Genomic DNA, 18,400 nt, shown 5'->3' on the forward strand with positions numbered 1-18,400 from the left:
GGTCTTTAACTAAATTCAACTTTCTATGTGACTACAAATGCGTCAAAATACTTATCTAAGTGGTAAAAGGGTTAATACTAAAGCTTCAAGTCAAAATGCTGTTGACACTTTTGCTCAAGACCCCATGAGGTAAAGACGATATCTTCATATAGCTATTTGAGTTGTCATTTAACCCTTTACGACTCAGATTCGTATTTTTAAGCATTTGTAGTCCATAAGAAAGTTCAATTTAATTTAAGACCTTTCTTACTTAAGTCAAGTTTTAAAACTTGATTTCCAACCCTTAGATGCTGATGAGCAGCAAACAGCATAAAATCAGAATAAACTGCTTGTTACTCGCAGGCTGTTCTGGTTTGATGCTTTTTGCACATAGCCATTTTCACTTTGCTTCTGAATGGGAAAGGGTTAATCATTGAATGATATTCCATTGCAGCTACTTGAATGTGAAGATCAAGGAGGGCGGAGTGCATGACATCACCTGTCCAGGGTATGGTTGTAACATCCTGGTGCCCGTCGAGGTGATTGAGAGTGTGGTCTCCAGGGATATGGCTAGGCGATACCTGCAGTTTGACATCAAGGTAACCTGCTGCAGTATTGGATATTCGTTGGACACTAAATGTGTGGTATAATTAACCAGGTTTTCCGAAGGAAAAAACTGGTTATTAGATTGGGGTATGTCGGCGGGCAGGCTGGTGGGCTGGCTGGTGGGCAAGCAGGCGGAACAAGCTTGTCCGGGCCATAACTTTGTCATTCATTGTGAGATTTTAAAATCAGTTGGCATATTTGTTCACCATCATTGGATGGTGTGTTGCGCGAAAGAGTTACGTCGATATCTCAAAGGTCAAGGTCACACTTTGAGTTCAAAGGTCAAAAATGGCCATAAATTAGCTTGTCTGGGCCGTTACTATGTCGTTCATTATGAGATTTTAAAATCATTTGGCACATTTGTTCAACATCATTGGACAGTGTGTCAAGGTCAAAGTCGCCAAAACTAAAAATAGATTTATTTTAAAACAAAGGGGGTAACTATAACCAATCAGTAACAATGCACATTTTGAGCTTGAGTTGTCTCTTGTTATCAGACTTTTTATGCCCCCGGTAGGGTGGCATATAGCAGTTGAATTGTCCGTCAGTATGTCAGTCCGTCCGTCTGAAAACTTTAATGGTCATAACTTTTTCAATATTGAAGATAGCAACTTGATATTTGGCATGCATGTGTATGTCATAGAGCTGCACATTTTGAGATCGGAAAAGTGAAGGTCAAGGTCATCCTTCAAGGTCAAATGTCAAATATATGGCCTCTGTCCATTCGTCCAAAAACTTAAACATTGGCCATAACTTTTTCAATATTGAAGGTAGAAACTTGATATTTGGCATGCATAAGTATCTCATGGAGCTGCACATTTTTAATGGTGAAAGGTCAAGGTCATCCTTCAAGGTCGAGGTCAATAGTCAAATTTTGTAATATTGAAGATAGCAACTCGATATTTGGCATGCATGCGTATCTCATGGAGCTGCACATTTTGAGTGGTGAAATATCAAAGTCAAGGTCATCCTTCAAGGTCAAGGTCAAAGGTCAAAATTTTGCAATATTGAAGATAGCAACTTGATATTTGGCATGCATGTGTATTATATGGACCTGTACATTTTGAGTGGTGAAAGGTCAAGGTCGTCCTTCAAGGTCAAATGTCAAATTTGGCAATATTGAAGATAGTAACTCGATATTTGGCATGCATGCGTATCTCGTGGAGCTGCACATTTTGAGAAGTTAAAGGTCGAGGTCATCCTTCAAGGTCAAAGGTCAAATATATGGCTTTAAAGCAGCGCAGTAGGGGGCATTGTGTTTCACGAACACAGCTATTTTTTTATCAAATTTAAATCAAGGTTGCCACGAGTTAAAATAGATTGAATGTGAAACAAGGGGGTAACAATTCACATTTTGGATTGTCTCACTTGATCAGACTTTTTTTTTTTTTTTTTGAAAACCTGGTTTTGTGACAATTTTGTCCCTTATTTATTCTGTGTGAGCATCAAAATGATGTTCCATTGTAGTGAAGCTTTGCCTTTAGAGACAACATTCTTGTGTTTACTGTACAATCATTATTATTTGTCAGACATTAATTTACTTTTGGGATAGACAAATCCACAAATTTATAACAAATGCATGTGAAAATCTTCATTCTACTGGGGTAAATTTGTTTGTGATTTTTCTTCTTTCAAATTTTTTATTTTGTCCACGATTTAAAAAACAAACAAACTGGAGTTCATGGCAACAAATATAAATTATCTTGCAGTATTGAGCCACATTGTTCGAGGGCTTTCTGATCATTTGTCTTCCAAACATGATTACTGATGCTCATTATTTAGCCACATTGTTCGAGGGCTTTCTGATCATTTGTCTTCCAAACATGATTACTGATGCTCATTATTTAGCCACATTGTTCGAGGGCTTTCTGATCATTTGTCTTCCAAACATGATTACTGATGCTCATATTGATCTGTTTTGCACAATCAGGCTAAGACTAAAACACCCAACAATATTTTTCAGGCATTCGTTGACAGCAACCCGAACATCAAGTGGTGCCCATTTCCTGGCTGTGGTCGGGCAGTGCGGCTTCCAGAGGTGATACAGGGAGGGGCTGGGGGATCAAGAAACTCGCCCGGTCACAAGATCCCGGCAGACACCTCCAGAGCTGTTGACTGCGGGAATGGCCACTACTTCTGTTGGTAAGTATACAATGTGGAAATGGCCACTACTTCTGTTGGTAAGTATACAATGTGGAAATGGCCACTACTTCTGTTGGTAAGTATACAATGTGGAAATGGCCACTACTTCTGTTGGTAAGTATACAATGTGGAAATGGCCACTACTTCTGTTGGTAAGTATACAATGTGGAAATGGCCACTACTTCTGTTGGTAAGTATACAGTGTGGAAATGGCCACAACTTCTGTTGGAAAGTATACAGTCACACGTGGCTGAACTCTCATAGGAAATTTTTGTGTTTGACTGATTATCATCTCTAGATTTCAAACAATCTTTCATAATGAGCATCCTATTTATAAATTAAACATTGTGTTGCAACAAGATTACCCTATTAATATCAGTCCTTAATAAAAAATCTCCTCTTTTAATATAAAACATTTCTGCCCTGAAAATTGTCCACTTTCAATTTCAAACATTTAGTTGTAATGACACTTTAAATATCAAACAATTAAATGTAAGGAGGCACAACTTCATCAAATATTGCGTGAGGAGGCATAGATTTTTTAAATCCTTGTAAAAACTATTTGAAAACACTTTTATAACCAACTTTCCTGTTGTTATGATGTAAATGTCTTATCAAAAATCCTGCTTTGAGTTGTCGCTTAATTTGATAAAACTTTCCTGTTGAAATTGATTCAGTTAAGGAAATTCAAATATATGTAAACATGTATTCAGTTAAAATTTGTATAAAATTATCAATGACTCTTGTCATTTTAAGTCTAAATGTTGTTGCTTATGTTGGCTGGTATTTCACAGAATGTTTGTTTAAATGAGGTTTAGATTTCTCAAACACATTATTGTAAAATGCTTGATTTTATATAACTTTCTGGATTGAATGATGTTAATGTCTCAACTTGATTGCCCATGTTTGCTGGTATTTCAGAGAATGTTGCCCATGTTTGCTTGTATTTCAGGGAAATATTGCCCTGTTTGCTGGTATATCAGGGAATGTTTCCTATGTTTGCTGGTATTTCATGGAATGTTACCCATGCTTGCTGGTATTTCAGGAAATATTGTCCTGTTTGCTGGTACTTCAGGGAATGTTTCCCATGTTTGCTGGTATTTCATGGAATGTTACCCATGTTTGCTGGTATTTCATGGAATGTTTCCCATGTTTGCTGGTATATCAGGAAAGTTTGCTCATATTTGCTGGTATTTCATGGATTTATGTCCATGTTTGCTGGTATTTCAGAGGATTCTGCTCATGTTTGCTGGTATTTCAAGGCATGTTGACCATGTTTGCTGGTATTTCAGTGAAGGTTGTCCATGTTTGCTGGTATTTCAGGAAATTATGTCCATGTTTGCTGGTATTTCAAGGAATTATGTCCATGTTTGCTGGTATTAGAGGATTCTGCTCATGTTTGCTGATTTTTCATGGAATGTTGACCATGTTTGCTGGTATTTCAGTGAAGGCTGTCCATGTTTGCTGGTATTTCATGGAATTATGTCCATGTTTGCTGGTATTTCAGGGTATTATGTCCATGTTTGCTGGTATTTTAGGGAATTTAGGGAATTTTGCTCATGTTTGCTGGTATTTCAGGGACTGTTTCCCATGTTTGCTGGTATTTCAGAGAATGTTGCCCATGTTTGCTGGTATTTTAGGGAATTTTGCCCATGTTTGCTGGTATTTCAGGGCATGTTGCCCATGTTTGCTGGTATTTCAGGAAATGTTTCCCATGTTTGCTGGTATTTCAGGGAATTTTGCTAATGTTTGCTGGTATTTCAGGGCATGTTGCCCATGTTTGCTGGTATTTCAGGGAATTATGTCCATGTTTGCTGGTATTTTAGGGTATGTTGCTGTTTGCTAGTATTTCATGGAATGCTGCTCATATTTGCTGATATTTCAGGGAATGTTCAGGGGAGGCCCATGAGCCTTGTAGCTGTGACAGCCTGCGCAGGTGGCTGGCTGAGGTCGCAGAGATCAAACCAGAAACTTGTGAGTCATCATCTGTGTGAAGTTTTTGTAATTTGGATGAATTCAAAGTATTGATTTGAACATGTCTGTTAGTGGGTGGGATTGTCTGTCCAAAGTCCGTTTGTTTACACGCAAAATGTAGAGAACCCTGACCTACATTGAGTAAATTTTGCAGATAATTGTGAGCGTATTGGACTACTTTGCTGAAAATGGATGTTTAACACTGTAAAGAAGCACACAAAGTCATAGAATGTGATTAATTTGTGAAAACAAAACAGTTAATTTACAAATGACTTGAACAAAAGTGATGTTGCAATTTGTAGAGGCACCTGACAGGTTTCATTTGGTGGGGATTTTTAAAACTAAAGTCTGCTGGAATTGCTATGAGCAAGCTTGGCCATTACCTCATTAGTTACCTCCCTTATTGGTTCATGCTACCATTACCTCATTAGTTACCTCCCTTATGGGTTCATGCTACCATTACCTCATTAGTTATGGAAGTCTCGGTCTATATTCTTGTTACTATTATTACTTATGTTGACAAGTATTAAATTAAATAACCGTGGTCATTATTTACATGTACCAGCAATTTGAGTGAACTTATATATACTTAGGTATTTTCTGGTCTACATTGTGAACTATTTTTTTTTAACTGCTTATAAAGTTACAATATTGTGAAACTGATTCTCATTATTGGTAGCAGTTTTGTTACCATCTGAGAAGTCTCTATTTTTTCACAATTTGAATTCTCTCCTGGGTATATAAACAACATTTATTTTGGCTACCTGACAAATATTGATGACTGATAAATGCAAACTAGTCTGTTTATGTTTTACAAAGTGCACAACACCCACCAAGTTTAGCACAACAACTCATCCAAATGACCGCTAAATCTCTTTTCCGGTCTGTTTTATGTTTCGGGGGTGTCTGTGTTTCCAGTGCACAACACCCTCCAAGCTTGGCCAAATGACTCATTTAAATGAGTGATAATCCATACAAGTCTGTTATTGTGTTGCAAAGTGCACACCACCCATGTTTCCACATATTGTCTGTGTCTGGTTCCAGTACACAACACGGAGCAGGAGACTGAGACTGCTGCCAACTGCCTGTGGCTTGTGACCAACTCCAAGTTATGCCCACAATGCAAGTCACCCATACAGAAGAACGAGGGGTGCAACCACATGAAGTGCTCCAAGGTAATGCCAGAGTTTTTATGAGACGAGCTTTGCAATATTTTATGCGATGAGCTATTGAACATTTTATGAGAAGAGCTATGGAAAATTTTATGAGATGAGCTATGGAAAATTTTATGTGATTAGCTGTGGAAAATTATATGAGATGAGCTATTGAACATTTTATGAGATGAGTTATGGAACATTTAATGAGACGAGCTATGGAAAGTTTTATTATATTAGCTATGGAAAATTTTATGAGATGAGCAATTGAAAATTTTACGAGATGAGCTATGGAACATTTTATGAGATGAGCTATGGAAAATTTTATGAGATGAGCCATTGAAAATTTTACCAGATGAGCTATGGAACATTTTATGAGATAAGCTATGGAAAATTTTATGAGATGAGCTGTGGAACATTTTTTTTATATGAGCTATGGAAAATTATTATGAGATGAGCTATGGAAAATTATTATGAGATGAGCTATGGAAAATGGGGTTTAATGCATGTGGGAAAAGTGTCATCCCAAAATTCCAAAACCCATGAAATGTTTTATTCTTGATAAGTGATTAATTTTACAGTGCATGATCTCTGCTGGTTTTGTCTTCAACAATTGGAACAGTAATGACATGTTTATCAAAGTTTTCATTCAGAACATTTAATGTTTGCTTTTCCTTTAATAGTTTAATTATTGATAATTGATTCTTTTTGCAGTGCAAACATGACTTCTGCTGGGGTTGTTTTGATTAATAGAAACAGAAATGACATGTTTATCATAGATTTCATACAGCATGACCAATTTCCGTTACAGTGCAAGCATGACTTCTGCTGGGTGTGTTTGGACCAATGGAAACGTCACAACTCCTCCACAGGTGGCTACTTCAAGTGCAATCGTTACGAGGTCTCCAAGAAAGTGGAAGACACCACTAAAATGTCCATCACAGAGGTTGGGAAGTTTTGTGTTTTATTTGTTATTTACATTTTATGTTTTTTGCAAAACTGTATAGAATTTAAAGCCTGAGGCTTTAAGAGACACTTACGTCTTTTTATTGTAAGAACAATTATTTTAGCTTTATAGCATTATAAGCTGTTGTCTTATGGAGACTTAAGTCTGTTTTAATGGTACAACTAGTGCTTGATGTATTACTTGAGTCTGATTCCTGGGTAGAATCAGTACTTTGTGTCTTTATGAAGATCTTGACAGAGCACAGTCTGAGTGGGGACCAGTCCAGAACCTTTCATTGTGTTCACTTCACTATGTTGTTGTGGTGCTTTGTTCTAACTAACGTGTAGTTTGCTTGGTTTGTAAAGCCCCACAACAAAAAGACGTCCGCTATTTAACGAACATCTTTCAAACTTGTATGATGGGAATGCACTTTTTATCATCCACCAAAGGGGGGATATAGAATTGGCGTTGTCCTTCCTTCAGTCCGACTGTCAGTCCGTCCGTCTGTCAGTAGGTCTGTCCATGCGTCCGTTCAAATTTATGTTTGGCAGGGGATGTTGATTCAACGAATTTGCTTGTACAACTAAGAATATCTGTAACAAGATTATTTTAGCTCTACATATTATCAAGCAGTCTATGGAGTTAGTTTTCTTTAGTTGAGTCTCCATTGTCCAGTTGAGTCTCCATTGTCCAGTTGTGTCTCCATTGTCCAGTTGAGTCTCCATTGTCCAGTTGAGTCTCTATTGTCCAGTTGAGTCTCCATTGTCCAGTTGAGTCTCCATTGTCCAGTTGAGTCTCCATTGTCCAGTTGAGTCTCCATTGTCCAGTTGAGTGACCTTTGTGGCTCTGGAGCTCATGCTCATCCTATGAGGTTGCCATGGCATAGTTTCTATGGTGTCTGCTTAGCGACCAAAAGGTCATGGGTTTAATCCCCACTGTAGGAGCATTCTTTATATGTCCCCTTAAAAACACCAAGTGCTTCTACCCAGGAAATGGATTCGAGAGCGTTTCAATAAGCTGTAGACTTTTGATGCCATTGATCTAAAATACATTGGTTTTAACTAAATTAAATGGTTTAAACTAACTTCATGCTGTGATTTTGTTTTCCTGCCCATAAAGGCTGAGTCAAAGAACAGCAAGATGCAGGAGCTGAATAAGTTTGTGCACTACTACACGCGCTACAAGAACCACGAAAACAGCTACAAGTTTGAAGAACCGCTGATGAAAACAGCGAAGGAAAAAATGCTAAAGCTGGCAGAAGCTGTCAATGACCTTGGTAAATATCAATGATCTTAGAAAGGACTATATGTGACACTCATTATTTTGAATGGAAAATCACAAATATTTATAGACGGCATTTGACCTAATTTCTAATTTTCTGCAAGTTATTTGTATGTTAACGTTAGCTTCAAAATCTACACTTTTCCATTGTCTGAAGTTTAATATTTTTGGAAGTTTTATGATTGTATTCAGGTATTTGAGAGCATTGTACTTAGTAGTGTGCCTGTTTGGTGAGCATATTACTAGTAAACGTTCTGATAAAAGTTGTCATCTACTAAAGACCTTTCTTAAACAGATCTGGAAGAATTTTGGCAAGAGTCACATTCGCTCTTACATATTTCTAAGATTTTGCGATCCTGTTTAATGATCTATCTTTGTTGAATATGAAAATTGGGTTTCGCTTTCTTTAATAGAATTTCAAAACTGAACCATAAAATCCTAGATTTAGTCCATTAAGTGAGGAAAACAAAGGGATTTAGCTATGTTTGTTTATTTATAAGGAACAAATGCAATTACAAATTTTTAACCAAAACTTGTGATAATAAAGATCAGTATGGTACAATCTACTTTTTGCATATAATTTCTCTACAAGACTGTTGTTTCTTCATACAATTTCTCTACAAGACTGTTGTTTCTGCATAAGATTTATCTCTGAAAATGTTTGTTTATGCATACAATTTCTCTATGAGATACAATTGTTTTGAGCTAAATACGCAATATTTTACATGGCATTTTATAGGAGTCGTGCTCTGTGGATAAAAGTGGTTTAATGCATGTGCGTAAAGTGTCGTCCCTAATTAGGGACGACACGCAAAAACTTTATTTTTGCTAAGAAGAGACTTTCTTGAAACGAAAAATATCATAAAAGGGGGAAGGTGTTGTCCTTGATTGGCCTGTGCAAACTGTTCAGTGTTCAGGCTAATTTGGGACAACACTTTACACACATGCATTAAACTTTTGCATGCTGGGAAATTTGTCGTCTGCAGAATTTTAAAAATTAGCATTTTCTTCGATTTTTTTCAAAGAATACTATCAGAATAGCAAACAGTTTGGATCCTGATGAGACGCCACGTTCTGTGGCGTCTCATCTGGTTCCAAACTGTTTGCAAAGGCCTTCAAAATTTGGTTCCCGCACTGAAAGGGTAAAACCCCCTTTTCACAGAACAGCTCATATTTTTACCCTCAGCCACAGCCAAGGATGAGACCAAGTTTGTTGAGGAGGCCGTTCACAAACTACTCAAGTCCCGACGGGTCCTCAAGTACTCCTATGTGTATGGCTACTATTTGGACGGCCCTGCTTATCGCAAAATAGTCTTTGAATTCATGCAGGTAATAATGTTGAAAATTAAAAAAGATTTTAATGTGATTTGACAATAAATCACTGATCAGGTGTCAAAAACAACACTGGTGCACTTGAGTAGTAGTAATTGTTTGTTAAAAAGAGGCAATAAAGGCATAAGCCATAGTAAATTTAAGCAAGACTGAGGTTGAATAGTGAATTTTATTGTGAACTTATAGAATCTAGGACGTTTTGTTTTTTTTAATCAATAACATTAAGTATTACACCACACGAGTTATGCAGCCAGGCAATATATATCAAATCCTAGAATGGCTTTTAGATTTCTGGCCATCACAATGTTTTTTTATGGTGATAAGTCATGAAAAATGCCTTTGACTTTTACCCCTACCTCTTATTCAAGTTGGGCATTTGTATGTTGCTGGTACATAGTACAAGAAGGCATTTGTCTGTTGCTGGTACATAGTACAAGAAGGCATTTGTCTGTTGCTGGTACATAGTACAAGAAGGCATTTGTCTGTTGCTGGTACATAGTACAAGAAGGCATTTGTCTGTTGCTGGTACATAGTACAAGAAGGCATTTGTCTGTTGCTGGTACATAGTACAAGAAGGTATTTGTCTGTTGCGGGTACATAGTACAGAAAAAGTGTGACTGGGTTAAGTGACCTCTGTGAAGTACTGTTGAAACAGCAAACAATCCAAACAAACTCGTGTATAGTTTTAGACTGGGTTTGAAAAGTGTTCCATTCTTTTATATTTGTTTCTTGTTTGTTATTATGTTTAATTGATTACATTTGAGCCTCGCACTATGAAAACAGGGTTTAATGCATGTGCGTACAGGCTTATCAGGGATGACAGTACAGGCTTATCAGGGATGACACTTCGTACAGGCTTATCAGGGATGACACTTAGTACAGGCTTATCAGGGATGACACTTCGTACAGGCTTATCAGGGATGACACTTCGTACAGGCTTATCAGGGATGACACTTCGTACAGGCTTATCAGGGATGACACTTCGTACAGGCTTATCAGGGATGACACTTCGTACAGGCTTATCAGGGATGACACTTCGTACAGGCTTATCAGGGATGACAGTACAGGCTTATCAGGGATGACACTTCGTACAGGCTTATCAGGGATGACAGTACAGGCTTATCAGGGATGACACTTCGTACAGGCTTATCAGGGATGACAGTACAGGCTTATCAGGGATGACACTGCGTACAGGCTTATCAGGGATGACAGTACAGGCTTATCAGGGATGACACTGCGTACAGGCTTATCAGGGATGACAGTACAGGCTTATCAGGGATGACACTTCGTACAGGCTTATCAGGGATGACAGTACAGGCTTTTCAGGGATGACACTTCGTACAGGCTTATCAGGGATGACACTTTGTACAGGCTTATCAGGGATGACACTTCGTACAGGCTTATCAGGGATGACACTTCGTACAGGCTTATCAGGGATGACACTTTCCGGCTTATCAGGGATGACACTTCGTACAGGCTTATCAGGGATGACACTTCGTACAGGCTTATCAGGGATGACACTTTCCGGCTTATCAGGGATGACACTTCGTACAGGCTTATCAGGGATGACACTTTCCGGCTTTACTGGATAAGATGAGACTTGCTTTGAATGAAAAATATCATAACAGCGGAAAATGTCCTCCCTGAATGCATAGGCTAATCTGGGACAACACTTTAAGCACATGCATTAAACCCAGTTTAACAGAGTGAAGCTCATATAAATGATCCTTTCAGTCCTTTGATTGACGAGTTTTTGTGAATCATTTTAAACAACTTACATAATGTGAAAAGTTAACTTTGCTTCTTGTATAAAATTATTCCTCAAAGTAGATTTGAAACCTTAATTGTACAATATGTTTAATCTATTACATTTGTCTGAGGTGGAGCTGGAGGAATGTACAGAGATCTTATCTCAGATGGTGAACCGGTTGTACCTGAGCACGCCTCGCTACAAGATAATAGAGCAGGCTGAGGTCTTTTGTGTGCGCTTGTTTATTCCTTTTATTTAATCCATTACATTTGTTTCAGACGGAGCTGGAGGAATGTACAGAGATCCTTTCCCAGATGGTGAACCGGTTGTACCTGAGGACGCCTCGCAAGAAGATAATAGAGCAGGCCCAGCTTTGTCACAGGAAGCGCCATGATTTTCTCACTGCAATATCCAAGGGTCTTGTTCCACCAGAAACACCGCCGGGCTTGCGGAAAAAGCGACGGAAGTACAGCATGGATGTAGATGATGTAAGCATATTTTGTGGTCTTGAGTTCACACATTCATGGGAAAACCAGTTATGGGTCTGGATAATCATTTAATGAGGCTTCGTTTGAGGTAATATTACTTGTATTTTGTTAAATTTTGATGAAATATTACTGAAAAAAGAAGTGAATGCAATTATGGTCAACTTTCTAGTTTAAAACCCTGTCTTCAAAAGAAGTGAATGCAATTATGCTAAACTTTCTAGTTTAAAACCCTGTCTTCACAATTTACTCAGAGACCATATTTATAAAAAATTCTTAAAATCTTTGTAATCCTACTTTGCAAGAAGTAATAAACGAATTTGTTATTTTTTAAGTGCTATGCTTTGGTAAAAAAGCTAATACAAATTTTGTTTTAATTTTAAAGTCCCATATACACTCAAAATCAACAAACATTTTGTAAAATGTTTCATAAAATAAAGTTAGCACTGAAAAAATCAGTGTTACTAATAGCAATTTTCAAAATTTCAACACTAGATGTGGTCTAGTAACATAGATTTAACAAGATACAAACTGTTCGTTTTTATTTTGTGTGTGACAATATATGCCATGTGAATTTTGCATGATGATACACATAATTGGCAGTGTGTTAAGACCAATATATTTTATTTAATGCCAGACATAGGAAATATATTGGTTGATAAAAATACAGAAGTTTTGAAGAAAAAAAACATGCTTGTTTTTTGTTTTTGAATATAGATAGATGATAAAAATATGCAAAGGTTTAAAAAAAACTTGCTTGTTATGTTAGTAAATATGGATGATACTTATGAGCAAAGGTTTTCAAATAAAAAGCTTGCTTGTTTTGTTAGGAGGATATGAGGAAGGCAATTCTGGCTTCTATCGAAGACTTTGATCCAGAAAACCCCTGGATAGTGGATGCCTCTGGTCGGCACACTAACATAGCGGCCATCTTGGATTGGCCTAGCGATGACTCAGATGATGAGACTCCATCAAGGGCAAACAAAGGTATGGGAAATAAATCCATCAAGGTTAAACAAAGGTATGGGTAAATAGATCCATCAAGGTCAAACAAAGGTATGGGGAAATAGATCCATCAAGGTCAAACAAGGGTATGGGAAAATAGATCCATCAAGGGCAAACAAAGGTATGGGAAAATAGATACATCAAGGTCAAACAAAGGTATGGGGAAATAGATCCATCAAGTTCAAACAAAGGTATGGGGAAATATATCCATCAAGGTCAAACAAAGGTATGGGGAAATAGATCCATCAAGGTCAAACAAAGGTATGGGGAAATAGATCCATCAAGGTCAAACAAAGGTATGGGGAAATAGATACATCAAGGTCAAACAAAGGTATGGGGAAATAGATCCATCAAGGTCAAACAAAGGTATGGGGAAATAGATCCATCAAGGGCAAACAAATGTATGGGAAAATAGATCCATCAAGGTCAAACAAAGGTATGGGGAAATAGATACATCAATGTCAAACAAAGGTGTGGGGAAATAGATCCATCAAGGTCAAACAAAGGAATGGGGAAATAGATCCATCAAGGCCAAACAAAGGTATATGAAAATAGATCCATCAAGGTCAAACAAAGGTATGGGGAATTAGATCCATCAAGGTGAAACAAAGGTATGGGGAAATATATACATCAAGGGCAAAAAAAGGTATGGGGAAATAGATCCATCAAGGGCAAAAAAGGTATGGGGAAATAGATTCATCAAGGTAAAACAAAGGTATGGGAAAAGAGATCCATCAAGGTCAAACAAAGTTATGGGAAAAGAGATCCATCAAGGTCAAACAAAGGTATGGGGGAAATAGATCCATCAAGGTCAAACACAGGTGTGGGGAAATAGAGCCATCAAGAGCAAAAAAGGCATGGGAAAATAGATCCATAAAAATAAAACAAATGTGTTTTGAAAATAAATCCATTAAGGGCAAACAATGGTATGTGAAAATAGATCCATCAACAACACAAAGTATGGGTAAATATATCCAGCTCTCTGGATACAAGGGAAAACAAAGGATTGGTAAATAGACCCATCAAGTGAAAACAGTTTTATGAGAAAATAGATCAAGCTGTCTGAATACAAGATTTATCTACAGGAAATGCCAGACATAAATACTAGGGTCAGCTTTACACCAGGTCTATCAAGGTACAAACATTGGTGTAAGGTTTATCCACATCAAGAACATCTCAACCCTAGACAACTCAATCTGAACCCTTGCTCCATCACAATTCAAATGTGTCCAAAAAATTGCCAATCCCCAAATTATACCCATTTTGACATTTGGGCCACGTCTTATCAAGACTTATAACGGTTTTAGAGTTGCAGAGGGATATTTTTAGTTGACAGTAAACAGCTATTTATGACGAACATCTTCCTCAAGTAAAGAAAATGTGAAAGATACCCTAAAAAACAATATAATACCGGAATAACTATGATAGATGTTGGTAGCAAGCAATGATGCATAAGTTAAAATATACACAAATGTATATACCTACTAAATTCAGTAATATGGCAATCTGGGCATGGGGTTGAAATTTCTTTAAAGACACATCAAGTCCCATATTTAGACCAGAAATACAGGTAAAGACCTGGGTCCAAGTCCCATATTTAGACCAGAAATACAGGTAAAGACCTGGGTCATATTAGACCAGAAATACAGGTAAAGACCTGTGTCATATTAGACCAGAAATACAGGTAAAGACCTGGGTCATATTAGACCAGAAATACAGGTAAAGACCTGGGTCATATTAGACCAGAAATACAGGTAAAGACCTGGGTCATATTAGACCAGAAATACAGGTAAAGACCTGGGTCATATTAGACCAGAAATGCAGGTAAAGACCTGGGTCATATTAGACCAGAAATACAGGTAAAGACCTGGGTCATATTAGACCAGAAATACAGGTAAAGACCTGGGTCATATTAGACCAGAAATACAGGTAAAGACCTGGGTCATATTAGACCAGAAATACAGGTAAAGACCTGGGTCATATATTCATCAACCCATTCTTAGAGTTAGACTTAAGAATAAATTATAGACTTAGAACCAAGAAAAATACATTGAGGGTTTGAATATATACAGGCTACCACTGGTAAAATTATGTCATTAAGAAAATGTTCTACATAAAGAATGATGTGGATAGAGGCCATTAATTATGTGGATAGAGGAGGTTAATGATGTGGATAGAGGAGGTTAATGTTGTGGATAGAGGAGGTTAATGATGTGGATAGAGGAGGTGGATAGAGGAGGTTCATGATGTGGATAGATGAGGTTAATGATGTGGATAGAGGAGGTTAATGTTGTGGATAGACGAGGTTAATGTTGTGGATAGAGGAGGTTAATGATGTGGATAGAGGAGGTTAATGTTGTGGATAGAGGAGGTTAATGATGTGAATATAGGAGGTTAATGATGTGGATAGAGGAGGTTAATGATGTGGATAGAGGAGGTTAATGTTGTGGATAGAGGAGGTTAATGATGTGGATAGAGGAGGTTAACGTTGTGGATAGAGGAGGTTAATGATGTGGATAGAGGAGGTTAATGATGTGGATAGAGGAGGTTAATGATGTGGATAGAGGAGGTTAATGTTGTGGATAGAGGAGGTTAATGTTGTGGATAGAGGAGGTTAATGATGTGGATAGAGGAGATTAATGTTGTGGATAGAGGAGGTTAATGATGTGGATAGAGGAGGTTAATGTTGTGGATAGAGGAGGTTAATGATGTGGATAGAGGAGGTTAATGTTGTGGATAGAGGAGGTTAATGATGTTGATACAGGAGGTGGATAGAGGAGGTTCATGATGTGGATAGATGAGGTTAATGATGTTGATAGAGGAGGTGGATAGAGGACATTCATGATGTGGATAGATGAGGTTAATGATGTGGATAGAGGAGGTTAATGATGTGGATAGATGAGGTTAATGTTGTGGATAGAGGAGGTTAATGTTGTGGATAGAGGAGGTTAATGATGTTGATAGAGGAGGTGGATAGAGGAGGTTCATGATGTGGATAGAGGAGGTTTATGTTATGGATAGAGGATGTTAATGATGTGGATAGAGGAGGTTAATGATAGGCCTTACACAAAATTAAAGCAATCATTAAACATTTTAATTAAAATAATATTCTTTATTTTGAGACTATCTTTAAAGAATCATTAAATATAAATATGAGCCCTGTACCTATTTCAGCCATGTCCATGATGGACCCAATGCCTGAGATGTGCACGCGTGAATGCTGTGCCAGACCCTGCGCCAAGAACCCCCGCACGGGCGAGTACCACAAGTTCTGTAGTCTCCGGTGCTCTCGTATGCACAAGCAGCGCCTGGACGACGAACCGTTGCCGAGTAAGGAACACTCGTTTGCTTTTTTTATTGTTTTGTATGCAAAACTTTCTAAATCAGGGACTAGAAAAGAAAGAGATAATTAAAGAGTGTTAAAAAAATTCAGGCATTATTTCTACTGCTTTTGGAGTCTGAACGTAAGACCCTTCCCAATGCCAACTATTCTTATTTGTCCTATTTGTGACATTATCTGCAAAATTAAAAAGAAGAAATGAAATATGCAGATCGTAGTGTACTTATGTCAGCAAAAATTCAGCACCATTTCCCTGCTAAAAGATTCTTTCCCCTATTAACCCTTTCCCACTCAGAAGCAACGTGAAAATAGCTTTTGCAACCAGCATTAAACCAGAATAGCCTGCAAGTAACTCGCAGTCTTTCAGGTTTTATGCTGTTTGCTGCTCATCAATAACTAAGGGTTGAAAATGAAGCCTTTAAAGAAAGGTATTTAATAAAATTTAACTTTCTATGGGACTACAAATGTGTCAAAGTAGGTATCTAAGTGGTAACGGGTTAAACTTTAAAATTCCCCTCTCAATGTTAGTTTTACATGTAGAAAAACTTAAATTGGGCAACAATTTACTTAGTTAAGACAAGCAATTTTTATAAAACCAAGTTTCAGCACATTTTGATGTAATACTTTTAGCGAAGAATTAAATAATATTTTATTTCAATGAAGGGAGCAAACATGGTAACATGCTTATCTGAAAAAATTTGCCTGCTTTTTTGTACAACATCCCTTCTAAAGGGCCCTTCTCCAAAGCGTGAAAAAACACAGGGTTTCAATACATCAACTTTAATGAAAATAGATACAAAAGTAGTTTTTTTTCAGCAAATCCCGGAGAAAATATGTTACTGGCCAATATAACGCTTCTAATTGTAGCTGGAGTAAGTCTGTTACTCCCCAAGATATCACTTCTAATTCAGCAATACTGCACAATCCATGTATGTCAGAGATGTACATGGATGTTAGTTGCCAATATATAACTTCTTACTCAGAGATGTTACATTGTTCAGGCATGTCTGAGATGCACATGGATGAGAGAATGGACATACTGCGGGCGCTGGAGATGTCTCGCATACAGTTCCTCCAGGACCAGGGCATACTCAGCCAGGCTGAGAGGTCAGTTAACAACATTCTGAAAAGTATTTGTTTATGTCCCCAGCATAACTGATGGTACCCAGCATTTACTGATGGTACCCAGCATTTACTGGTGGTACCCAGCATTAACTGATGGTACCCAGCATTAACTGATGGTACCCATATTTTTTAACTGATGGTAACCAAGATTTACTGATGCAGAGGGCATATAGTGATCAGCCTGTCCGTCCAAATTTGTTCATCCGCCTTTAAGATTTTAACTCAAAATGGCAGGTTTGGTATTACATCACTCATTCTTTTGACAATGCTTGATTCTTGCATGGATGTTGTATTTAAACATAATCAGCATACCCTCATCACCTGACCTTAGTTCGACCTTCACATTGAGATACTATTAGACCAATTATGAAGGTCAAATCATGATTTACCCAAATTGACCGTTTCGTCCAGCATCTATCCAAATTGACCGTTTCGTTTAGCATCTATCCAAATTGATCGTTTCGTCCAGCATCTATCCAAATTGACCGTTTCGTCCAGGAACTATACTGCTACCTACAAAGCTTTGATTCGTGCATGTTTGTTATTATATGTGAACAAATTTCAACACACATCACCTGACCACATCTTGACATTGACTATTTTTGGCGTAAGACTTCATTTAAATGAGCCAAAAAATCAATACTGACCACTCTTGCACCAGGGGCATCTGCAGTTAATTAAATTCCGCATTTTCATTTGAAGTAATCTGGAAGTGATTATTCAACATTTCTATAAGGTTCAATAGTTCCACAATAATTGCATTGTAACTGTAGACAAATATGGGGGATAAAGGTATGTATTATCAGTAATCAATAAACAAATTGTAAATGGTTTTGGTAATTGACTAGTAATTGAAAGGTTAATGTACTTAAAACAAATGAATGCTTGATATAGCGTTACTTAATATTGCAATAAGAATGTATCTATTTCTGTGTGCGTAGATATGAATGCTTCAATTTGTAAATTGCAATAGTGTTATTTAATTTTACACTAAGAATTTAACTTTACCTGTGTGTGTAGATCTGAAGAACCCTCAAGTAGCAGCAATAACAGGCAGGCATCAAGGGAGGCAACTTACACGCCAAGTGAAACCCTCGATATAGAGATAAGACGTTTGCTGGAGTTGACCTCCCTTTTGGATGGTGAGTGTAAAAGAGCGAATAACTGGGGAACATTTCTTTTATCTGAAACCTTTTCTGCAGTTGTTTGATTGCCTTGGACTGATTGCGTTTTCAGCTTGTCTGCATGAATGTTTTTCTTGTTCCAAGATGAACAATACCA

At 37.5% G+C, this 18,400-nt stretch overlaps 1 protein-coding gene across 1 annotated transcript in view; it reads left to right on the forward strand.

Moving 5' to 3' along the window:
- Positions 1-18,400, forward strand: part of LOC127847934 (ankyrin repeat and IBR domain-containing protein 1-like) — a 47,389-nt gene that overhangs the window by 21,743 nt on the left and 7,246 nt on the right. Inside the window, exons 8-19 of the mRNA XM_052380166.1 lie at positions 434-578; positions 2,549-2,727; positions 4,613-4,701; positions 5,746-5,876; positions 6,667-6,801; positions 7,921-8,077; positions 9,269-9,411; positions 11,443-11,652; positions 12,480-12,636; positions 15,829-15,984; positions 16,996-17,101; positions 18,140-18,261. Of these exons, the coding sequence (XP_052236126.1) occupies positions 434-578; positions 2,549-2,727; positions 4,613-4,701; positions 5,746-5,876; positions 6,667-6,801; positions 7,921-8,077; positions 9,269-9,411; positions 11,443-11,652; positions 12,480-12,636; positions 15,829-15,984; positions 16,996-17,101; positions 18,140-18,261 (1,730 nt within the window). The remainder of the gene's footprint in view (positions 1-433; positions 579-2,548; positions 2,728-4,612; positions 4,702-5,745; positions 5,877-6,666; positions 6,802-7,920; positions 8,078-9,268; positions 9,412-11,442; positions 11,653-12,479; positions 12,637-15,828; positions 15,985-16,995; positions 17,102-18,139; positions 18,262-18,400) is intronic.

Source organism: Dreissena polymorpha, chromosome 10, assembly GCF_020536995.1.
Source record: "Dreissena polymorpha isolate Duluth1 chromosome 10, UMN_Dpol_1.0, whole genome shotgun sequence".
NCBI classification, from domain to species: Eukaryota; Metazoa; Mollusca; class Bivalvia; order Myida; family Dreissenidae; genus Dreissena; species Dreissena polymorpha.